The 25,233-nt window shown below is 41.8% G+C and overlaps 1 protein-coding gene across 2 annotated transcripts in view; it reads right to left on the reverse strand.

Moving 5' to 3' along the window:
* Positions 1-598: 598 nt before the first annotated feature.
* Positions 599-25,233, reverse strand: part of ENTPD3 (ectonucleoside triphosphate diphosphohydrolase 3) — a 38,310-nt gene continuing 13,675 nt past the window's right edge. For both annotated transcript variants that reach the window (XM_064274773.1, XM_064274774.1), the window contains 7 exons: positions 16,400-16,550; positions 14,126-14,285; positions 12,732-12,965; positions 7,178-7,450; positions 6,116-6,226; positions 4,985-5,122; positions 599-1,949 (listed from right to left, as the gene is read on the reverse strand). In XM_064274773.1, the coding sequence (XP_064130843.1) occupies positions 1,713-1,949; positions 4,985-5,122; positions 6,116-6,226; positions 7,178-7,450; positions 12,732-12,965; positions 14,126-14,285; positions 16,400-16,550 (1,304 nt within the window). In that variant the 3' untranslated portion in view covers positions 599-1,712. The remainder of the gene's footprint in view (positions 1,950-4,984; positions 5,123-6,115; positions 6,227-7,177; positions 7,451-12,731; positions 12,966-14,125; positions 14,286-16,399; positions 16,551-25,233) is intronic.

Genomic DNA, 25,233 nt, shown 5'->3' on the forward strand with positions numbered 1-25,233 from the left:
CAGTTGGTGGATTCAAACTGCCAACCTTTTGGTTAGCAGCCGAGCTCTTAACCACTGCGCCATATAGGTATAGCACTATTTATTCATCCCTTTTATTGTTGATGGGCATCTTGGTTGCTGCTAGAAACCTTCTTCAGCATATATGCCGGTGTACATAAGAACACATATCTCTAAGTTGTGTATCTTGAACTGGAATTGCCAGGTCGTTTGGTATGTGCATCTTTGATTTTATTAAACCACAGTTTTCCGGAGTGGTTGTATTAATTCATTCTCCCATCAGTAGTGTTTGAGAGTTCCAGTTGATGCACGTCCTTACCAACACTAGATATTGTCAACTGGTGGAAATCAAGATCTGAGTGGCAGGTTGTAGCCTAACATAGGCTTTAAATGTCAAATAAATTAATGTTTGATTCTATAATCACAAGAAGCCAAAGGCTTATCAAAGTGAAAGCACTTGGAACTCTCTGGAATCAAGGTGACATAGTGGGTTTTCTTAATTCACTAGGAATAGCATTTTCTTAGTTTCTAAAATTCCTCCCATAAATAATAACTTTTGTCCTGAGGAGAGAGAGTTACCACATGCAAATTAACAAACACACACGCTGCAAACCCAAATAAAATAAGAGTCCTTTATTCTATACAGGTACGAGTAATGTCACAAAAAGCAATCTGAAATGTTACTTTTTCGTTTGTCATCAGTTGAGTTGCTGGAGTTCTTTCCCATCCCAGTTTGGGTTTAAACATTCCTGCAGCTTCTTTTTCTTTCCCCAGTCAAGACCTATGGCTATTCTGGAGGCATACATTCTGAGGAAGTAATGGGTAAGCAAATCACAGAATAAGGATGTCTTACGATGGCATCAAGTATACCTGATGGGCAAAATACACACACCACGCTAGCGATGAAAAGGCAGCCGTAGGTAAAGGGCTAGCAAAGGAAACAGGGGCTGAATGCAGTAACCTCTCTGGGAGTGAAAGTGTGTTATAGGCGATCGTAGCAATGTGATGGGGAGGTGAGGATCATGACCCACACAGGTTGGAATCTAGAGACCAGAGCCCTGAATGGGGATTCCATTTTGAGAATGGCCTACAGTTGTGTGGGAGATGCTCTGTGTGTCTCTGTGCTTCAGGTTCTGCCAAAGCAGAGAACCCAGACAGTGGCCACTGCTTTGGGATAAAGGGGTCTTTCTTCTCCAGGCACTATATTGTACTAGTCTGAGAAGCTCAATGTTTATGGAATTGCTAAAGGTGTTAGTTAAAGACCAAAGGGAGGAAACCATAAAATGAGACACATGACTGGGCCAAATGCACTTAATGGCATCCACCAGCTTCCAAACTTGCTGGAGAAATACTGAGGGAGGGAAAAAGGCAAGTGAGCCCTGAGGTCAATTCTTCATCATTAAGCTGTCATATCTTCAACTTGCTCTACCTCTGGGAAGCTTGGGATAAAGAGCCTGACCTTGATGGCCTGTCTCCCCTCTGCTCCCTAATACATCATCAAGTGGGTGGTGGGGCCTCTGGAGGAGCCGTGTGCACACACAGCTGAAGGGCTCCCCAAGAGGTGCTTTGGCATAAACCAGCATCTGAGAGGCACATGCCATAGGCTGTTCGACTTCAGTTGTGTTTCCTGAAGGTGACCCTTTTGCCTGCATTGCCTGGCACCACCCAGCCTGGCTCTAGGCAGCCCTCAGGCTCCAGGAGCAGCTTCCTGAGGCTCACTCAGAATCCACTGCATAGTCGAAGGAATGCTGGGAGGGCTTCTGTATCCTGGGCACTGCACAAAGATACACAAGAAACGCCAGGCACAGCAAGGCCGCCACTGCAAAGAAGGCGAGGATGCCCGCAAAGACAGGCGGCTGCATGGGCAGGCGGATCAGGGGGCTTCCGGCTGGAATCTGGTTGGTCAGGTTGAGCATGTAGCCAAGAGACCAGGCTATGCTGCTGTTCCCCACCTGTGGAAGGAAGGAGACAGCTCAGTTCTCAGGGCAGGGCTCAAGTCTGGACTTACATACCCAGGCCACTCTACTATCACCCTCATGAAGCTTAGGCTAGCCTAAGGAGGCCAAAGGACTTGTCTGAGTTCAGACACCATGGAGACCGGGCCAGAACCTAGGTCACTGTGACTGCCAAGGCTTGAGGGTCCCACCTCCTCCAGCACTACAGAGAAAACAGAAGAACTAATTTTCACAACCTTAAAAAAAAAAAAATTTTTTTTTTTTTGTACAGCCAAGAGTGAAGAACGCATGGTTAATAACGATGAAGGTGTTTTGTTTTGTTTTGATTTTCCAGGGATACACAAGTGTTAGTAGCTAAAGAAATAGGGTCCTGAGTAGTTTACTGAACCCAGTACCAGTTTCTAAGAACATGAGATCAGTCCAAATGAGAAACAGGCTTTGTCAATTTCTTCTAGTAGTCCCATCAATTTTTGTTTTACATGCTTTTAGGCTGTTTTGCTAGGTGTATAATGTTTCCAATTTGCAATCTTCTGTTTTATTATGTTGTAACCCTCTGTGTCTCTAATGATGCTTTTTGTCTTAAAGATTGTTTTATCAGATATTAATACAACTACCTCAGCTTTCTTTTGGGCAGTATTTGCCTGATAGATTAAAAAACATGTTTTTTAACTTTCAACCTTTATATGTCCTTATGTTTAAAATACAGGCTTTTTTTTTATATAAACAGCATATACTTGATTTTTTAGAATCCGATCTGACAATGTCTGTCGTTTAATTGGTGAGTTGGTCCATTTATGATCATTGTGCTTATTAAAATTATTTGGACTTCTTTCTACCATCTTTTTAAATTCAATTACTGTCATATTTCTATATTTCTGTTATCTCCTTCTTGCCTTAAAAATGATATCGATATCTTTTCCTTTACAACATGAGAACATTAGACCATCCTTATGTCCCTGTATCTTATCGTCCCCCACCTTGCCACATTTTATCTATACCATATTTTACCACAAGTATCATGTATCATCTATGTTTGTCCGCCAACCATTCCCTCCCTCCATGAGGTATTTTCATAAGTGCCATTATGCCAATTTTTTTCACATATTTCTATAAAAAATTAGCATAGTATGCTTATGAAAATACCTTGCAGGGGGAGGGAATGGTGGCAAACAAACGTAGAAGGCGTAAGTTATTTGCATAAAAATATGGTACTTCAATTCTCAGTTATTAGGGGTAAATTTTTCTTTTTCTTTCCTTTGGCATTATTATTTTTTTTAATTTTTAAAATTTAGGCCACATAATTTATTCTTACTTCCTATACTCTTGCAACATCTCCGGGATTTTTTTCTCTTCTTATTTGCTTACTTCCTTAAAAAATATTTGCAATGTAAAGCTTTGTACGGGAAAATATTCTGAAGTCTTTTTTTATTTTCCCCTCACATTTGAATACCAAATTGTCTGGATATAAAATTCTTCAAGATTTTTAAACCTAGACTTTTCTATCAATCCTAATTTGTACCCAATGGAAAAACATTCTCCATCCTTATCCTGCACTTTCCTGGTAATTAGATTCACTACAAGCAAGGCCTAGAGAGCACATGCCACCAGCAGCCCTTATATGTTTCCAGGCATCCTTCTTTTCTGTAGATTATTTAATTTTATTTCTGTAAAAGTAGACAGTCACAGGCTTAATGCAGTATATTGATTGGTTTAATCTAATTATTACCAAAGCTGGTATTGAACAGACTCCAGACATTCTTCAGGCTTCATATCGGATATTCCTGAAATGAGAAACCCCCCCATCCCAGGGCCTGGAGAACATAGCCCTGGTTAAATGCATTTATAAGGCTGCGTCTTTCCTGAAAACAGGGGACTCCCTCCCTCAGTTGCCTAGTGACAGTGGTGATTCCAGCTGTCAGACTTGACAATCTACCTAGTCTGTGTGTGTGTGTGTGTGTGTTGTTGTTGTTGTTAGGTGCCATTGAGTCAGTTCTGACTCATAGCAACCCTACAACAAAATGATACACTGCCCTTTCCTGCGCCATCCTCACAATCGTTGTTGTGCTTGAGCCCATTGTTACAGCCACTCTGTCAATCCGTCTCATTGAGGGTCTTCCTCTCTTTCTCTGCCCCTCACTTTACCAAGCATGATGTCCTTCTCCAGGGACTGGTCCCTCCTGATAACATCCCCAAAGTACGTGAGATGAAGTCTCGCCATCCTTGGTTCTAAGGAGCATTCTGGTTGTACTTCTTCCAAAACAGATTTGTTCATTCTTCTGGCAGTCCATGGTGTGTGTATGTATGTGTACCCATATCCGTATCTATCTATATATATAATGAACAAATAAGATTCTCCCACCCTACGAGTCTTCTTCAGTAACTGCAGTAACCTAGGCTCATTCGAAAAGAAAACTCTCACATAACGCTGATGTAAACTCCTCATGCTATAAAGCCTGTATCTTATTCTGACATAGGTGTAAAATGAAAAAACAAGTAGTTGCTATTCTTTTTAAAAATTTTAAAAAATAATTTGTTTTACTTTTTGTTGTTATTGTTGAGAATATACATAAAGGAATATACACCAATTCAACAATTTCTACATGTACAATTCAGCGAGTTACTATTCTTTTTTTAAAAAATTAAGTTATATTTGAAGCTTCTTTTCAGAATAAAAAAATCTCAGGCCCTTAACATATTTATCTATTCATTCAACAAATATTTACTAAGTACCTACTGTGTTCCAGCCCCAATGTGGAAATAGGAAGATAATAAGACAAGTCCCTTCCCTGAGGAACTCTCCATTCCTTAGCTCTTGGCTTCCATTCTTTCCTCACCTGAAAGGATCCCCTGTGAACTCCTTCTGTGAACTCTCTCCTCTCCTGGGATGCTCACATCATCACAGACTGACCAGCTTCTGCCCAGGAAGTTTAAAATCGCCGATACCCTTTTATCTTCTACATTTCTTCCACACACATACACTCAAACCTTTATTTTGAGAGGGAAAGGAGAAAACAAATTGTACTCTGACTTACTTCTTTTTTAAAATGGACTTGGGGCCAGGTATCCTTGGTGAATTTGTATCCATTGACGAGCAGGTGGTAGATATAGTGGGCTGAGAAGCAGTAGGAGCGGGCGTACACCTCCTCAAACCTGGGGAGCAGCAGCGGAAGCTGAAAAGGGTTACAACAGGTGAAAGGCATGTCTTTAAAGGCATATTCCAAAACACCTTGGGTCAACGGCAATAGTTTAAAGAACCTTATCACCCAGAATTTAATAACAAAAATTATTATAATAATACAATTATCTGGTAATTGTATCATAATATCTTTAATACATAATACAATTATGTAATAATTAAAAAATACGGCATGATATCACATAATAACAGTGGCTGCAACAATGGGCTCAAACATAGCAATGATTGTGAGGATGGTGCAGGGCTGGGCAGTGTTTCGTTCTGCTGTACATAGGGTTGCTATGAGTCACAATTGGCTCGATGGCACCTAACAACAACAAACAAAATTTACTGAGTACATATTATGTGCCAGTCATTGTGCACGTGGTTAGAACATTACATAATCCACACAAGTATGAGGTAAAAAAACTCGTTGCTGTCGAGTCAATTCAGACCCATAGTGACCCTATAGGACAGAGTAGAACTGTCCCATAGGTTTCCAAGGCTGTAATCTTTATGGAAGCAGACTGCCATGTCTTTCTCCCATGGAGTGGCTGGTGGGTTCAAACCGCTGATCATTTGATTAGCAGCCGAGTGCTTAACCACTGTGCTACCACAGCTCCCCTATTTGATAGATGTGGTAGAAAGGTAAAAACAAAACAACATGACTACCAGTCAGTGTCAAGCAGACCCCAATTTATGGCAACCTGATGTGTGTCAGAGCAGAGCTATGCTCCACAGTGTTTTCAATGATGGATTTTCTAGAAGTTGCCAGGCCTTTCTTCTGAGGTGCCTCTAGGTAGACTTGAGCCCTCAACCTTTTGGTTAGCAGATGAGTGAGTTAACTGCACCATCCAGGGTCTCTGATTGAAAGCTAGGACAGTATGAAGCTCAAATTCAAAATACACACACTCACATACACACATACACATGGGATACACCCTGCTACACTGTTTCATACTGCCATTGATCCTTTCTCCTTACTGACCTGACTCCAATTCTGTGAGCAGAAATTCCAGCTGCTTGAGTTAAAGGTGTCCAGGGAAAAGCTACCTGAAAGATTCAAAGCACTGGCTGTGTAGTAGAATCCTGCAAAAGCCTGTAGGTGAGTAACACAGAAGGAAATCAGTCCTCAGGATGGGGTATAACATGGAGGTCTCAGAGGTGGGGTTAGGGCTGTGGGAGACAAGTCAGCAGAGAAGAAACGGAACCAGAATGGGGTATAACATGGAGGCCTCAGAGGTGGGGAGAAGGCTGTGGGAGACAAGTCAGCAGAGAAGAAAGGGAACCAGAATGGGGTATAACATGGAGGCATCAGAGGTGGGGAGAAGGCTGTGGGAGACAAGTCAGCAGAGAAGAAACGGAACCAGAATGGGGTATAACATGGAGGCCTCAGAGGTGGGGATAAGGCTGTGGGAGACAGGCCAGCAGAGAAGAAAGGGAACCAGAATGGGGTATAACATGGAGGCCTCAGAGGTGGGGAGAAGGCTGTGGGAGACAGGCCAGCAGAGAAGAAACGGAACCAGAATGGGGTATAACATGGAGGCCTCAGAGGTGGGGATAAGGCTGTGGGAGACAGGCCAGCAGAGAAAAAACGGAAGCAGAACGGGGTATAACATGGAGCCCTCAGAGGTGGGGATAAGGCTGTGGGAGACAGGCCAGCAGAGAAAAAACGGAAGCAGAACGGGGTATAACATGGAGCCCTCAGAGGTGGGGATAGGGCTGTGGGAGACAGGTCAGCAGAGAAGAAACGGAACCAGAATGGGGTATAACATGGAGGCCTCAGAGGTGGGGATAAGGCTGTGGGAGACAGGTCAGCAGAGAAAAAACGGAAGCAGAACGGGGTATAACATGGAGCCCTCAGAGGTGGGGATAGGGCTGTGGGAGACAGGTCAGCAGAGAAGAAACGGAACCAGAATGGGGTATAACATGGAGGCCTCAGAGGCGAGGATAAGGCTGTGGGAGACAGGCCAGCAGAGAAGAAACAGAACAGCGGAAAATAAATATTCAGTGGGGAAAAAAGGAACTGTTCAGTGGGTTTTGCTCTTACCACAAATGGCCCTTTAATTTTTGGCTGATAAACTCCATTAAAGGAACAGTCTTCTTGGTCATGGCAAGCTTCAAAGTAAAATAGGGAAGCCACCTTTTGCCTACACAGTGATGGGTCCCCGGTTCCTTTAAAAGTGATGTTGTCACTGGGATTGTAACTGGCTGGCTTCAGGTCCAGCGTGCACAGGCTGTCAAACAGATGGCTCATAGTGAAGGTGGTGGTATAACCCTGAGGGTAGCAGGGGTTGATGAGGTTGGTTTTGGTGACAGAATTCTGTAGGTACAAGAGTGATGTGTAAGAAACCATTCTTTTGTGGATAACCAACTGTTTCCCTTTTCCAAATTCTGGCTATTGCTAACCTCCAGTACCAAGAGAGAAATAGAAAACAAAAAACAAACACATGTTGAGATGCGTGGCTCTCTCTCACATGATCTGATCCAGTCCTCACGACACCCCTGTGAAGCAGGTTTTATGAACTCCATTTTGATGAGAGAACAAGGTATCTTTAGATTATTTGATTATTTTAGATAGATTATCTGGTAAAATAATCCAAAAGGCATAAATAAGTATATTACAGTAATTAAGTCTCCCTTCTGCCCACTTCCAGCCACCAGTTCCCTTCTCTGTAGGCAATCACTACTGCCTGTTTTATGTGGATCCTTCCAGAGAGCGTCTATGCATATACAAATACATTTTCTTCACCACCCTCCCTTTTATTTGTTTTAAAAAACTACAAATATGATTTCAGTCTAATTTATAGCATATTACACCAGGATCACCTATGGATGAAATATTTGTTGAAAAAAAATGAAATCAATCATCTGGTTACTTAGTATCCCCCTCCAAATCTGACAAAATTTTTTACAGAATTAAAATAATGTAAGTTATTTTCTGGCTTGCTCCAGAGAAGATGCTCAGTAAGTCTTAGTTCTCTTCGTTCGAGTTTGAATTATTATGGTGTTTCTTAAATATAATTTGCCAATGTGCCAAATTACTCAGGCACTCAACAGATCTTCACATCTCCTCTGAACTTAGGGTTTGAGGGGAAATCGTGGTGGTGTAGTGGTTAAGAGCTACGCTGCTAACCAAAAGGTCGACAGTTCAAATGCACCAGGTGCTCCTTGGAAACTCTATGGGGGCAGTCCTATAGGGTCACTGTGAGTTGGAATCGACTGGATGGCAATGGGTGTTTTTTTTTTTTTTTTTTTTGGTGTTATCATGAAAGAGCAGCCAGACAGCTTGAGAGATAAAAAGTTCACTAGAAGCTTATAGCATGATCTGATCTTGGAGGCAAAACCAGTTACAAATGGAAAAAATACACCATCTTCAATAGTGATAGAAACTGTTAAAAACACATACTTGGAACTACATTTAGCAAGAAAGGTACAGGACCAATGTTGAAAACTACGAATTTCATGGAAGGATATAAACCAAGAGCTAAATAAATGGAAAGACATTCTAAAATTCTGGGTAGAAATTCTTGATATTATTAATGAGCCCATTTTTACCACATTAATATATGAATTAATGCAATTTCATTATGATCTCAATAAAAGGTTTTTTTCTTTTTCTGAAAATAATTTTGAACCTCAAAATAAATGTCTGAGAGTACAGCAATCCCAATCCTAGGTATATACCCAGAAGTGGAAGTAGGAACACAAACAGCAACCTGTACGCCAATGTTCACTGTAGCTCTTTTCACCATAGCCAAAAGGTGGACACAATCGAAGTGTCCATCAACAGATGGATGGATAAACAAAATGTGGTATATGCATACAATGGAATAAAGCGAAATGAAGTCCTGGTGCATGCCACAACATGGATGAACCTTGAATACAGTCGCAAAAGAACAAATACTGTATGATCTGACTTATATGAAATAAACAAACATAGGGCAACTATGAATTGGAATCAACTCAACAGGAGAGCGTTTTTTAATGGAAATCAAAGATTATTAGTGGTTACCAGGGGTGGGAAGGTAGGGGGAAGGAGGAGTTTTTGGTTAGGGGGCAATGAGTTTATGTTAATGATGATGGAATAATTTGGAAAAGGAAAGCCAGAATGGTTGCACAACTTGAAGACTGTAATCAATGTTATTGAGTTGTGCATGTAGAAATTGTTGAATTGGTATGTGTTATGTTGTGTATTTTTTTACCACGATTTAAAAAAAAGAAAAAAGAAATAAAAAGTTTGAGAATAGGAAAAGAAACTCTTGTAACTGGGACAGCACGACATTGGCCTTAGAATGGATAAACGATGAGTAAAAAGATCAGAAAATCCAGAAACAGATCCTGAATATCCAAGTAGATATTATTGGAATGTCTTGGAACCCTGACATTATAAGATTGTATAAACCAAAAAACCAAACTCGTTGCTGTCGAGTCGACTCTGACTCATAGCGACCCTATAGGACAGAGTAGAACTGCCCCACAAGGTTTCTAAGGAGCGGCTGGCAGATCTGAACTGCCGACCTTTTAGTTAGCAGCCTAGCTCTTAACCACTGTGCCACCAGGGCAAGCAAAAGTCATCACAACATTGCTGGTGGGAATTTAAATGGTTTCAATTTTCTTGGAAAAATCCACCTATTCTTTGACCCTATCCTACAGAAGTCAAATCAATAGTACATAAGGTTATATGTACAAGAAAGCTTATTGCAGCAACAAAACAAGACATAGCCTGGTGTCCGTCAGGAGGAAAATGGTTGAAAAATTATGGAATATTAAACAGTAAAGAAAATCAGTTATATTTTTGACCTGTAATGCCTAGAAGAATGACAATCAAACTGGGATCAGTGGTGGCAACATTCAGAAAATGAGATTGGAGGGAGAAACTTTCATTTTTACTTTAACATCCTTTTTCTATGGTTTGAAACTTTTACACTAAGAATATATTTTCTTTCATAATAAAATAACCAACATAAGTTTTCTTTTTAAAAGATGGCACTTGGAATAGTATGCACCCATAAAAATAAACATTTCAAAGGACATTTAACAACATAGAACATTGCTCATGACGTATCACTAGGTAAAAAAAAAGCTGGACATAAAACTATATATATACCATGGGAAGCCAATTTTATAAATACTCAAATTTATATGCACAAATTTACATGTGACAACATGTTCATAGTGGTTAATTTTGAGTGTTTTTCATGTTATTCTTTATATTTTTTTTTTGCATGTGTTTTCTACATTTTTTTTCCCTCACTGAACACGTATGACTTTAAAACCGGAGCAAAAAATCTTACCTAAAAAGGGAAAGAAAGTAAATGTATGTCCCTAATGTCAAATCTGCTATCAGAGTGAGATTTGAGCCCTGGAGGGGCGACTGGAGATTTGTTAATATGAAAAGAATTTGCAAAGTACACACCATCCAGGTATCATTCTCGTCACACCGGATAGCCCCTTATTTTGCAGATGAAGAAAGGAGACCCAGATTGGTGGAAATTTGTTACTCATCCAATTCTCACGACACAGTAATATGTGTGAACCAAGTCAGGGTTTAGCGACACGTATCTGGCACATGAAAGTACTGGTCAGGCAGGTCCGGACATGCATTTGTGGACGATCCTCATCACACCTGGATCCCTTCCCTCACCTGAGTCAGGAGTCTAGGGTGCCTGTGGCAGAGCCTCCATCTCAGGCATCCAGAGGTTACTAGGCAAGTGAGAGAAATGCCCTCCCACCTCTGGGAGCTGACTGTCCACAGTGAAAGGCTGGGGTCTCACTCCTCTGCCTCTAGTACTGGGTTCCCACTTAGAGACCTGCATTCCCAAGCCTAAACAAGAGCTCAGAAAGGTGGAATAGTCACTTCTCTTCATAGATTGTTAGAGACACAGAGAATCATTCTTTAATAAACATTGTGTGTGTGTGTGTGTTTTCCTGAGCCACGGCCAGTCAAATTTGTAAGATTAGCCTCTCTGACCTTAAGAATGGATTACTTCACCTGCCCCCTTACCCTATCTGAAGTAGGGTCCCCCCGCCTGCTGCCACAGACCCAGGGCCAGAGTACGTTGGTTGAAATATTTTAATAAGCAAGTGGGGTGAGCGTGGGTGGTGAGTGGACATTGAAACCCCTGCGAGAAGCATGTTCATGTAACAATGGATACAGCAGGGCTGGCTAAGGAGGGTTGATTGGGCTATCTGCAGAGTTTGGTTGGGCTATCTGCAGGGTTTGGTTTGGCTGAATCGGGGCTAAAAGTCTAAAAGTCTAGGGTGGTAGCTGAGTTTCTTGAGCCAGACAGGAGTGGCTGGGGGCTGCCTGCAGGCGTCTCACCTTCTGTCCTTCCTAGGCAGTGCTCAGCCTCTTTGACAATAAATGTCACATCCATACGTACTGAGGCTTTTCTTGTGAGACTCCGAGGGACGTTTGGGGGAGGGGTCAGAACTGGAGGGCGAGTTCCCATAACCCACCCTACATGACCACTTGGCAAATGAAGGGGTCTGAAGACATGAGGTCTGCTGGAGATGACACTTCTGTAATCCAGCCTGACTTTTCTGCAGGCTAAAAAAAAACCCATTGCCGTTGAGTCAATTCTGACTCATAGCGATCCTATAGGACAGAGTAGAACTGCCCCATAGGGTTTCCAAGGAGCAGCTGGTAGATTGGAATTGCTGACATTTTGGTTAGCAGCAGAGCTCTTAACCTCTACGCCACTAGAGCTCCTTCTGCAGGCTAGTAGCTGGGAAATACTATTCTCTTCTTTGATAACCAAGGTGGGTTGGAGGGATGGGGACTAACCTATGTATGCTGTGCCCACTGTGTGCACAGGGAGACCTGGCCCTCGTTCTTTGCCCCTGCATCCCATCAGAAGCCAGGATCTGTGGCCTCTGGCTGGCCTCACACTCCTCCAGGGTGGTCAGCACCCTCCCCTTCATCTCAGCAGCCCAACCATGGCTGCAACTGATGTCCCCTGAGGACTGGAGTTTGGTCCGGGACTCATTCATGGAGCTAGTGTCTTCACGAACACACAACGCAATAAACTGAGTTTATATTCATGACAGCCTTCTGGTTGATGGCTGAAGTGGCCATCTGTGCCCTGCAATAGCTACCAGAATTACTGATCTACGTGATGGAATCAGGTTGCTCTAAAATCCCACCATGTGAAGGGCATCCAGCCTGCCTAATATAGACCCATCTCAAAGGAGGCTGAGCCTGAGGAGGGCCCTGACCTCTCCCCAGTCAGCAAACATTTCTCTTGTGACCACTTTTATTATTTTGTCCATACCCAGGGGAGTCTCAACATTCTCAGGCCTATTTAGCCATTGGCTTAAGACAGTCTGTGTCCATAAAGGGATCCCAGGCCTTGAATCATTTACAATGCATGTGGAGCTCTGAAACTTCCCTGGACTTCTCACACAAATATGCTGGAAGTGGTCAACACGACAGGGAGAGAGCTTGGACCCCGCAGGAGTAAATTGGGAAATGCTTTTGTTTTCCATCAGCCCTCCAGTTGGAGCAGAAAGGACAGACCCCAGAACATAAGAAACCCTCCCCTCACCTCAGATTCCCAAAGGAACACATGGTACCACCCCCCCCAACCAGGCCCAAGTACCTGAAGAAGCACTGCCAGAAACTTCTTCTCAGCCTCATTCCGTCCATAGCACTGGAAGCTGTGTGTATACAGGGTGTACACGTAGCCATAGAGGGACACCTGCATGATGCTGCTGGTGTTCAGCCCTGCCTTTTCTTCCACAGCAAAAGATATTTGGGTGGAGGCTCCACCTAAATCCAGGGCTCCTGTAGTCTCCACTCCATGCGGATGCACCCACATATGCCACAGGTTTTTCTGCACAGTGGGAAAAAGAAGCGAGAAAAAAGGCCAAAGGCACCATCTCCGCTTGCGCAGAATTCTCCACCCAAGACCTATTGCTATGAAGTATGGCATGTGTAGCATTCAGGGCCAAGTCCCTTCTTCTGTCTCAGGAGCGGTGAATTCAATGTTTACAGGGACTGGGCAGGCAATGTAAAGGAGTAACAAATGAGTGAAGTAGATTCGGTGTGAACAATAGGGCGTGGTAGGGACTAGGGCAAACGGGGGCATGCATGAGGTGCACTCTGCTCTAGTTGATTGTTAACTGTGCAGGAATGTGAGTCCAATGTGACTGGTTCTTCCATTTTTTTGGAGGAAAGTCAGGAAAAGCTAGAAATGTGGATATCTATGTGAAATTTCCCATATATTAATTGCTGACAATTAATTTAAAAATTTTTAAGTACATTTGAGGAGGAACAAAACAGGTCTTAGGCTGGGTATGGTCTTGGTGCTTTCAATCTGAGTCCTTGGTAATGTGTTAGCTGTCTTTTGGAGTTGACTTTCCTGACACCAAAGGTGCAAGGAGTGTAGGGAGTAGAGTGTAAGGAGACCTAGGTAGGCAGAATGAGTTGGGAAACAGACTGCCTAAGGACTTGGTAAATTCTAGAAGGCCAGGGAGCCTCTCTGAAAGATCATTCTACTGCTCCCTTCAAAAGACCCACAGCCCAGTGTGAGATTGAAATTTCCTCCCCAATTTCTTAAAATCTAGTAAAGTCATAATGTTCCCCTTCTCCCTTCCATCCAGTCCTGTTCAGGATCCAAGTTTTTGCCCCAGTTATCCACAGTGATACATAATATCTTTTCTTAGCTATTGGCTCAAAGGTGCTGCCCTAATGCGTTATATGATGGTGGTAACACAAGACAAATGTCCCTGTAGGCATGTACCTCGGCTTAAGCTACCACCCACAGGTCATCATCATCATCACCCATTGCCGTCGAGCCAATTCTGACTCTTAGCGACCCTACAGGACAGAGTAGAACTGCCCCACAGGGTTTCCAAGGAGGGCCTGGTGGATTTGAACTGCCAACCTTTTGGTTAACAACCATAGCACTTAACCACTATGCCACCAGGGTTTCCACCCACAGGGGACAGGATAAACAGCAAGATGAAAAACCATGCATTTGTTTCCACACACCTCCAGGAAATTTCCCATTAAATAGTTGGCTGTAATCCATCCATACACCCCTTCCTCTTGCCCAGAAATGATTTGAGCACCCCTAAAATCAAAGGGCTGGGACTTGAAGTAGTTTTGGATGCTTGCAAGGACTTCATTAGATGCTGTTTCATTTTGCGACCTACGCAAGGCACAGAACACAAGAGGCTGAGTGCCCAGACAACACAGTCTTCAAACAGTCTCACTCCGATGAGAAGGCAAACCTCCCCACCCCCGGCTGGTAGGAATGATTTTCCAGATGTGTGCAATATACAGCAATCCCCTTTGCAAGTGGAAGCCTCCAGGGGCAATGGTGAGGACGGGGTGCACTTGTTCCCTGTCAAACTGCCAAGAAGGGAATTAGCTTCCAGTAAAAATACCATTTGTTCACTCCACCCCTACAAGTTCCTGTCCCACTTGATAGCAACCAGCTAATCAAAAGAGCCTCTCACTTAACCACTATCGCTCTGTCTCAGATCAGCAGAGGAAAGGAGATTGGTGAAGGCAAAGGAGTAGCAGAAGTAATCACTTGGGGGCACCATATAAAGGAGCCCTCGGCAGGGCGGAAGGAAAGGCAACTTAGAAGGAAGTAGAAAGGAAGTGGGTTGAGTATTTAGCTGTCCCTGCTTTGTTCTTTGAGAAGGCTTCATCATAATAGAATATCTTCTTTAGGATAAATGGCCATCACTGGATGGAAAAACCATCAATGGGCTGATCCATGGAGGAATGACAACATAGCATTATTATGTCACCCATGACATAGTGTTATTAATATCATTCATCTGCTGTCATTTTACCCTCAAGAAGAAAGCTCACTTGGGGCATTATTTTCCTTTTCATCAGTGGATTAAGAAAGCCACAGGCGCTGGCTCATTTTGGCTCAAGATGAAGAAAGAGCAATGCTACAAGCAGAAGTCCTTTGCAATTCAGTAGCAAACTATCCCTGATTAGAAAATAATTCAGATATTCCCAGTTTTTATCAGTTCCCATCCCAATCGATTCTCATTAATTGTTTTTCTATCTTGCACTTTTCTGGTGATCAAAATGTTCCTTAGAAAAAAGGATCACCAACAGAAAAGTTTTAGGAGAGGGAGTTAATATTTAGTTTATTCAAATGGGACATCCACTATTCTCCCCAAGTGGTGAGTTTTCTCCTCTATGGCTTTTGTCATGAGCTATAAATTGGAGAGCCTTTTATTTCCCACCAAGAGGACTGGGAGGAACAACTAAGAAAAAGTTAGGTTCTTTAGAACTTTTTGCATGAGAAAGAAATAGCAGAAAGAAAGAATTTCTAGGTCATTTCTATTTCAGGTAAACTCAGTAATTTTGAAATACACTGCTCTTGTCTGGAAGCAAAGAAATCTGACTACCTTCCACATGCTACTTGGTCAACCAGGACATAAGAACAGACACAGGGATGTTTGAAAATTCCAAGGAAAAGGTCCAGTCCAACTGAAGGAGTGCTTCATGGTTTCTTTTCCAATGTGATCAGGGACGAAGTAGCTGTTTGTTTCGTTATATATTTTTTCATATCCTCACATATCTAATTCTACATTACCTGAGTCATAGACAAAGTGGCTTTGAGGCTGAATGAGTGTCTTCTTCTAGCGATAAATCCTTATTTCCAAAAGCTTGGAGCAGCCTCTACCCTGAATAGGTCTAAGTTTGCTGTTTCTTTTCTGAGCTATTTTTCTTTTATTTCAAGGTCAAGGAAACACTGTAATGGGGAAAATGAAATGAAGAGAAAGGGCGTCCAGAAACAGTGTGATTTGGATGAAAGTCATGGCTGCAAATTTAGAAGGAACCATTTGATTGAATGAAATGAGATGTTTGCTTCATAATAATGCCAAAGATCTTGAATGATTTTAGGTGCAAACATTTCATTATTATAAAACAGGTTTCAGTGACACTTGTACATGGCCAAGGGTTGTACTGAGTGGAGTTGGTTGCTCATAGGTGTCAAAACACCAACACTTTCCTAGAGAACTAGAGGCTTACTCCATGAACAGATTTCATGTTATTTCTGTTTTATTCAGAGTTCTCAGTAAAATCATCCAGGGAAAGGGAATCAATTTTAGAACTGTTTCTATTAAAATAAGGACTGAAAGTTTCCCAATCTTTAAAGCCTAAATTTATGGCAGAATATGGTTTTCTTTCAGATTTGCTCCTACAAATAGTGCTACATTCTTGGCAAGGTTCAGCACATTCTTGGCTATTTTCGTCAAGTGGGTTCCTTAGGACCACTCTCACCCTTACCTCAGCAAGCGCATCCCAGCCGTGGCTCCCAGGTAAATGCGGGTGGATCCATGGAGGTGGGCTGGAATCTGCTCCTTGACTTTCTGCATGCAATCCTCAAAGGCTTTGGAGACATCTTGGGGGTTATTCCCATAGCTGGAGATTCCAGAACCTGAAGAGCAAGCAAGCAGTCAGTACTCTTCAGCATTCTCAGGAACCAACAATAGTAATCCTAACCAAATTCCATTGCCGTCAAGTCATACAACTGTTAAATGAAAAACAAATTGGTTTTGAAAATGTATGGGTTTTGGTAGGGGAAAACAGGTGAATGAACTAAGTTCCATGCAGTCCCACTGGTCAGGCCACTCCCAAATTCTGGAAGGAAGGAATAACGAAGGTGAAAAAAACACAAAAACCAACCAAACAAAAAACCTAAGCCAAAGCCTACTTTTTAAAAATAACAACAAAAGTTTTTTATTACAGAAATCTCAAATTCAAATAAAAATAGGGAGAACTGTATAACGAACCCCCATGCCTCCATCTCCTGGCCCCAACAGTGATCAACGCTTGCTTCATCTGTACTTCCTCCCACTGCCTTCGCACAAAGCAAGTTGCAAGCACCGCATCATTTCAGTCCATAAATGTTTCAGTATGCATCCCGAAAAGACAAGAATTCTTTTAAGAAAGCATAATCATAATCTCATTATTACACCAATAGTAATTAAAACTAGTTCTTTAATATCATTATATATATATACATAGTTAAGGTTCACACTTCATATTTTCTGTCTTTCTCCCTAGCTTGTTTGAATCAGGATCCAAATAAGTGCCATACATTGCAATTGGTTGATATGTCTCTTAAGTCTCTTCTAATCTACATGTTCTGTCCTCCCTATTTTTTCCTTTGTAATTTTAAAAAAAAAACTCCTTCCCATTTTATTTGTCTTGTAGAGTTTCCCACAGTCTAGAATTTGCTGATTGCATCTCCATGGTTCATTTAACATGCTACTTAGTCCCCAGTATTTTCTCTAAATTGGTAACTGAGATTCAAATTTGGATTTTTTGTGGGCAAGAGTAATTTATAGGGGTTAGTGTACACTTTCAATAGGAGCACATAATGTCTGGTTGTCACTCTTTTTTGTGATGTTAGCAGTCATGGTGATCACTGTTTAGATCCATTATTCCATTCCCCCCGAAAAACTAAACCCGTTGTCGTCAAGTCGATTCTGACTCATAGAGACCCTATAGGGCAGAGTAGAATTGCCCCATAGGGTTTCCAAGGAGTGGCTGGTAGATCTGAATTGCTGGCCTTTTCTTAGCAGCCAAGCACTTAACCATCGTGCCACTAGGGCCCCAATTGTTCCATTAAAAAATAAAAAAAAAAAACCATTAGGGGTTGTAAAATGGTAATATTTCAATTTCGTCCTTCTTTCTTCATTTATTATCTAAAATACTTTTATAAGAGAAAACTTCCTCAGCATTAACTACTTGGTTATCCCAAGGTACACTTTGTACAGGAAAGGCAGGATAAGCCTTGATTCTTTCCCTTTATTTATCGGTTTAAAAAATATAACTTGCATCACTCGTTCTCCTAATTTAACCAATTAAGAGAGTTTTTTTTTTTTGATCTCTAAACAAAATCTTTTGAACATACGAATTTAAAGATACATTTGATATGTTTCAACCCATTGCAGTTTTATTCTTTTTTTTTTAATAATTGTTATTGTGCTTTAAGTGAAAATTTACAAATCAAGTCAGTCTCTCACACAAAAGCTTATATACACCTTGCTACATACTCCCAATTACTCTCCCCGTAATGTGCAGTTTTATTCTTATTGATGCTCAAATGGTCCCATCTTTAGTCAGTGGGGCCCTTTTTGATTTGGCCTCTGAATTCTTTTGACATGATCCCAGAAGGCTTTGAGAGCTTCTTTGCTTTCTAATGTGACAGGATGTATTAGACCACCTTGTATATCTCCTGCCCTTTTTTTAGATCTGTAATCTGCCGTTTCTCCGAGGATCCTTGATTCCTTTTATTGAGAAATGGTATTTAGCATCTAAAATCTTGAAGCTAGGGTGCTCATTGTAAGCCTTTTTTGTTTTGTTTTGTTTTATCTTATAAAATCTTCAAAACTAGGTATGTTCAGAAATATCTAGCTTCTGCCCCTGTCTCCTCCTCCTAAAAGTAGTTCATTTTTTTAAAATTTACCTACCCATTGTTTTATATATAAACATAAGTAAATATATACATCTGTATATAAATAAAATAAATTTATTTTATTTTTTGTATGTATGCATTTGCTCCCTCCCTCCTCATTTAGATAAATGTTATGTTACTATAGACACGTTCTCCACTTTGTATTTTGCACTTAAGAAAATGCATTCCACAGAAGTATAGAGATATTGTTCATTCATTTTTACAGCTGCATTGAATGTAACATAATTTATTCTACCAGTCCCAGCTTATGAAAGGAAAAGTGCAAGACAGACAAAGAGGATGGAGGGAAAATAACCCCTCTGGAAACTTTCTTGGCCTGTCTGGAATTGATACAACCACTTCTTCCACTACCTTTTCTCGACCTTTCCCATCCCATCTTTCAACCACCACATACCATTAAAAAAACTAAGAACTCTAATTACAAGTTTTGCTTGGGTGTGTCCACCGTAATGCACAGACATGCAGATTTCAGTGACAGTGCTGGAGAAGCAAGGGGAGGCTTTCCCAACCCTGGCTGACCACAAAGCCTACTGTTGCCTTCCCTTTTGGAAATGGCCTCCCACCGTGGGCTTGATGAGCTGACAGCTTGGCTCAGGAATTCAGAATTGAAGGAGCTGGTAAAAAGCTCTAATAATAATTCCGATTAAAAAATATATATATATAATTTTTAATGTACAAAATATACATAAAATGTTAACAGTAATTTTCTCCCCCCCCCGGAAGGGTTAGAAAAGGAGCCCTAGTGGCGCAGTGGTTAAGCACTTGGCTGCTAACCGAAAGGTTGGCAGTTCAAACCAACCACGGTGATTACAGCCTTGGAAACCCTACGGGGCAGTTTTACTCTGTCGGAATCAACCCAATGGCAACGGGTTTTTGGTTGGAGGATGAAGTCTGGATTATTTTACCTCCATCTTACTTGTGTATATTACATTATTTTGTAATTAAAAAGTTATTTAAAAAAAAGACATACAGTCCTCTCAATAGCATAACATGGGGGATTACTAAATTCTTATACAAATCAGGCACATTTTCATGTAACAGATTATTTAGCAGGTTTTTCTTGTCCTTTATTTTTTCAATAAAATAACATCAACAAAACAACAACCTGCCGAATGTCATAACTCAGTGCTTCTGTGAAACTAGTAAAATGAATTCATATATACCGATCATCCAGCATCTACAATTATCGATATATAAAAGGCCAGCTGCCATCAGGTCAACTCATGACGACCCCATATGTGTCAGAGTAGAACTATGCTCTATAGGGTTTTCAATGGCTGATATTTTGGAAGGTAGATCTCCAGGCCTTTCTTCCAAGGTACCTCTGGGTGGACTTGAACCTCTAAACTTTTGGTTAGCAGCCAAGTATGTTAACTGTTTGCACCACCCAGGGACCCCTATCAGTATATTGCCATCTTTATTTTCATCCGTATCCTCTCTTTTTCCCTCTCCCCACTGAAAAAACATCAGTATGTGCCTGTAAGAGATAAGGGCTCTTTTAAAACACATAACCATAACATCTTATCACACCTAGAAAACAATCCTTAATATTATCAAATAGCCAGTCAGTGTTCAAATTTTCCAGAATGACTCATAATTTATTTTTTTCTTTAATTTGGATCGGGAACCAAAGTCTGCACGTTGCATGTGGCTGATCTGTCCCATAAAAAATTTTTTTTTTTTTTTGTGCCATAAGACTCTTTTAATCTCTAACAATTTTCCTGCCCTCTCCCCCCCGCAACACTTTTTTTTCTTGCCAAGAGACCAGATCACTTGCCCTGGAGATTTTTCCTCATTCTGGATTTTGCTGATAAGATTCTCAAGGTGTCATTTAACATGTTCCACTATCCCTTACAGTTCCTGTAAACTGGGAGTTACTTCTACAGACCTGATCAGATTCAAATTTGATTTTTTGCAAGAGCACTTCCTAGGTGTGCTAGGTTCTTCTGTCATGTTGACATACTGGGGGTATATCATGTCTGTCTTCCTGGGTTATAAATGTCCCCGCCAGCCTTTTACCTAAGGGCTTACTTCCCTTCCCTTCAAACACTTTCTTGATTTGACTTCTGCTGTTCCTCTTCCCTTATTGGCCACCAATCCTTCCAAGTTCCTTTACTGAACCCTCCTCTTCTCCTCAACCTCTAAAGATTGGCATGTCCAAGGCTAAGTCCTCGGAGTGCTTCTCCTTAGTACCTACTCATCCCTAGGTGAGCTTATCCACCATCAAAGCTGTAAACATCACCCATATTCTAATGCCCCTCAGCTTTATCTCTCTAGACCCTTTCCCCTGTAGTCCAGGCTTGCCTATCTGACAATTCCACATCTCCACCTTAGGCCAGGAGTGAGCAAACTGCTTGACCCACCAGGTGTGTTTGTATGGTCTGTGAGCAAAGACTGGTTTTTCTGTTTTCAAATGGTTGAAAAATTCAAAGGAAGAATAGTATTTCACGACATGTGAAAATTATATGAAATTCAAGTGTCAGCATCCATAAATAAAATTTTGTTGAAACACAGCCATGCTCGTTTGTCTACATACTGTCTATGGCTGCTTTTGTACTAAAGTGGCAGAGTTGAGTATTCATGACAGAGATCACATGGCCTGCAAAGTCTGAAATATTTATCATTTATCTCTTTACAGAAAAAATTTGTGGACCACTGACTTAAACGTTTCATAGGCATTTCAAACAACATGTCCAAAGCCAGATTCTTTAATCCCTGCTCTGCCCACAACCTTCTCTTCTTAGTAAATGATACCATCATTCCTACAGTTGCTCAGACCAAAAATCTTGGTACCATCAACCTTGATAACTCATCTCCAAACCTTCAAAAGACTGGACAGGTGTCTTCAAAATACCTCTGAAATATGTGCACTTCTCACCCTCTTCACCAGAACCACGCTAGATCAGGGTTTCTCAACCTCACAATTATTGACATTTTGGACCTGATCATTTTTTTTGTTGTGGGGGCTGTCTTGTGTATTGCACAATGTTTAGCAGCATCCCTGGCCTCTACCTGCTAGATGTCAGTAGCGTTAGTGACAGACAAATTGCCCCAGGTTGAGAAGCAGTGGCCTAGGCCAAACCACTACCATGTCATCTCTTACTCCTCTGCTCTATGAGCCCTTACTGGTCATCCCCAGACTATGTGCTCTCCATCAACAGAATGATCTGTTAAAATCATAAGTCATATCACATCACTTCCTGGCTCAGAATTTTCTAATGGCTCCCAACATACTTTGCAGAAAATTCATTTGAGTCAAAATCAAACCCCTTACTACACTCTCAAGGCTGTTTAAGAGCTGGCCTTGGCTATGGCGTTGGCTTTGTTTCTCACCTTTCTTCCCTTTGTTCGTTTTGCTGCAGCCACACCAGCCCCTTTGCTTTTCCTAGAGAGTGCTGAGCAGCTTCCATCCTGGTCTGTGCTCTTCCCCTAGACATTTGCATGGCTCACTGCCTCCTGTCACTTAAGTCTCTGCTTAACTATCACCTTCTTTGTCCTTTCTAAAATAGCATGAGAACTCTCTATCCCCCTACCCTGCTTGATTTTGTCTTCACACTGCTTCTCCCTGACATATTATATACCCATTTATTTATTGTCTATCTATCTTCTTCATTGGAATTCCTGGGTGGTACAAATGGTTAAGTGCTGAGCTACTAATTGAAAAGTTGATGGTTCGAATCCACCCAGAAGTGCCTGGCAATCTACTTCTGAAAAATCAGTCACTGAAAACCCTGTGGAGCACAGTTCTACTCTGACACACATAGGGCCGGTCGCCATGAGTTGGAATCGATTGGCTGCACTGGGTTTTAAGTATCTTTATTAGAATGTAAGTTCCATAAGGGCAGAGACTTTGTATATTTTGCTTATTTGTGAACTCCCAGTGCCAAGAATAGTTTCTAGCAAATATCAGGCATCCCACAAATATTTATTAAATAAATGAGTGAATAAATAAATTAAATTTTCAAACCAGCATACAGCTCTTTAGTAAGACGGTTGTATAGTACAATCTGGGGCAAACAAAATACATTCTGCTAGAGCTGATGCCTGGATAAGGGCTGGTGAAGAACTAAATAGGATGGTGGAGCCTGGGGTGTCTGAGTGTGTCACCAGAGGGCCTATCTGCGTAAGGTCCTTGGAGGGAAAAAGAAGATGGGGCTCACAGGCTCATAGGATACTGGGATTCACAACCCCAAACAAAGAGAGTTGAAATTACTGTTCCTATCTGAGGGGAGGAGGGAGAGCTGGAACAGAAGCAAAAGGCATGTGCCTCACCTTGGGCTCTGGTTGACTATTGGCAAAAGGTGCTTTACCCACTATGGTGGCCTGGTTTTGAATCATCTCAATGGAGGAAATAGTTAAACGTAGGCTCCAATGGAGTTTAGAGAATTTGAAACCACTAGTGTAAAGGAAAAGCATCTTGAGTGTCTCTTGTCGGAGAAGGCAACAGCAAGCATGGGTACTGCAGAAGAGATGAGGGGCATGCAGGGAACCAGTTCCCTCCTAGGCTTGGCTTTGCAACAAGCAGCCAGAGCTAAAGGCACCAACACAGGTACCTGCAGCAAAGGCAGCACCCAATGATTCATGGAAAACAGCAGCAACTGAGGACTGACACCCACCAGGGACCCCCAGAGGAAGGAATCTCTGAGGGGCTAGGCTTCCAGGACAACTGCGGGGCGAGCTGGTGTTCACCAATCCCTCAGACTGGCCAATGATGGGGAGTCCTGGGGAAATTTGCAACTGAGAAGCCAGAAACCCAAATGATCCTTGGAGAAGCCACATGTCATTGAGGGGTGACACTTGCCGAACTTCAAACTCTCTAATTTAAGCTTCAGTTTGAGGTCTCCTGGTCACTCAGAGTATATTTGGATGCCTGAGGCAACTGTGATCAAAGAAGGGAGGATCCATTTATGGATGTGGTGTGGGCTCCATGACCCTGCCCCTCACCTAAATCACATATGCCATCCAGGGTGGGCCAAAGGCCCCTTTCCCCGAGGGACTGCCTGTGATCCCACTCCACCAAAGCCCCACCTCTTCCTACGGTGATAGGTCCACCAGCACTGACTGGCTGAATTACTCTTCCAGGTCTAAAAATAGAGATTTTATAACTCTGGGTGAGAGTAACCTGTTTGGCAAGAAGATCCACTAGGAGCTCTAAAGTGTGGTACCCCATGAATAATAGTAGCTAAGACTTACTGAGCACTTACTGTATGCCAGGCGTTTCTATCTGCTTTATGTAAACTATGTCATTCCCGTGGAGTAGGGATTATTATCATTTTTATTCCTATTTTAGAGATGAGGAGGTCAAGACTCAGAGGGGTTGAATAACTTTCTAGAACTCACATAGTGGGGCAGAGAAGTCTTAATCACTATCCTACACAATCCTCTTTTCTTGGTTTCTCTTTTCTAAAGGAGCATCCCACTGCCTTTTTCACGCTTGGAGGTGAGGAAGTGGCTCAGAAGTTAGGAGAACAGAGTTAAGATCTCTGGATGAGGTCAGAGCAAGGCTACTGCTACCTGTGTCTTGTGGGTAACTATACAAGCACTACTCAGAAAACATCCAAGCCCCTGTTGTGGTGAAACTGAAGATGCGCCATGCAGATGCTCCTTGGAATTGAGACTTACTGTCCCAGCTGTCAGCTCCTTCAGGTTTTGCCGCAGCTGCAGAGAGCTGCCTGGCTCAAGGTCTTGCTCTTCCCAGAGTGGCAAACATCCAGTGATTGATGGTGACAAGGATATCACAGTCCAGGCACTTCAGGCCATTCATTCCAATCTAATGCAGGATAACTCTAAGAGGCTGAAACTTCGTCAGGCCTGCACTGCAGTTTACTTCTTCCCAGTCCTCTATCTCCTTCCTTCCACAATTGTGGAACCCTAATAACTACCTTGCATTCCAAACTCTGTCTCAACATCTGTTTCTGGAGAACCCAAGCTGCAGCACCTGTGCATCAGGGTAGGGACACTTCTGGCCATCCTCCCTGGGAGGGAAGTTGATCAGAATTTGCCTGGTTATCCAAAGACTCTTGTTCTTCCTGTGGGAAAGGCTAACTCTGCATCCCAACTTTTTTAATACCATGACCTCCAAGAAATTATATTTGTGCAGTTCACTGAACGAAATGAAGGAGGCTACTTGGGCTAGGAGAATTGGTCTAGAGTCTCTCACTGCTCCAGATAATGACCAGTTGCACTGTGGAAAGAGGGAATACATGCAACTCATTTGGAACACATGTTAAGTTGGCTCCAGACCAACTTAAAAGACCATAATGCTTTAAAGAGGGTGGCTTCAAAAAAAGGCATACACATACGCACACTCACTAACTGGCCTTGATTATGTAGATTAAAGACTTAATTGTAAAAAGCAAAATTATAAAACTTTTGATAGAAGAATATCTTTGTGATCTCAGATAGGGAAGGATTTCTTAAATGAAACATGCAAAAGAGCAAACCATAAAGAAGACTTATCATTGCACCTACATAAAAATTAAGAGCTTCTATTCATCAAAAGGCATCATGAAGAGACTAAAAATACAAATCATAAGCTGTGATATTAACAATAATATAGTAATAATATTAGCAAAGTATTCACGTTCAGAACATATAAAGAATTCCAATGAATCAATAAGAAAAGTCTGGCAATCCA

The sequence above is a fragment of the Loxodonta africana genome, chromosome 22 (assembly GCF_030014295.1).
Source record: "Loxodonta africana isolate mLoxAfr1 chromosome 22, mLoxAfr1.hap2, whole genome shotgun sequence".
Lineage (NCBI taxonomy): Eukaryota > Metazoa > Chordata > Mammalia > Proboscidea > Elephantidae > Loxodonta > Loxodonta africana.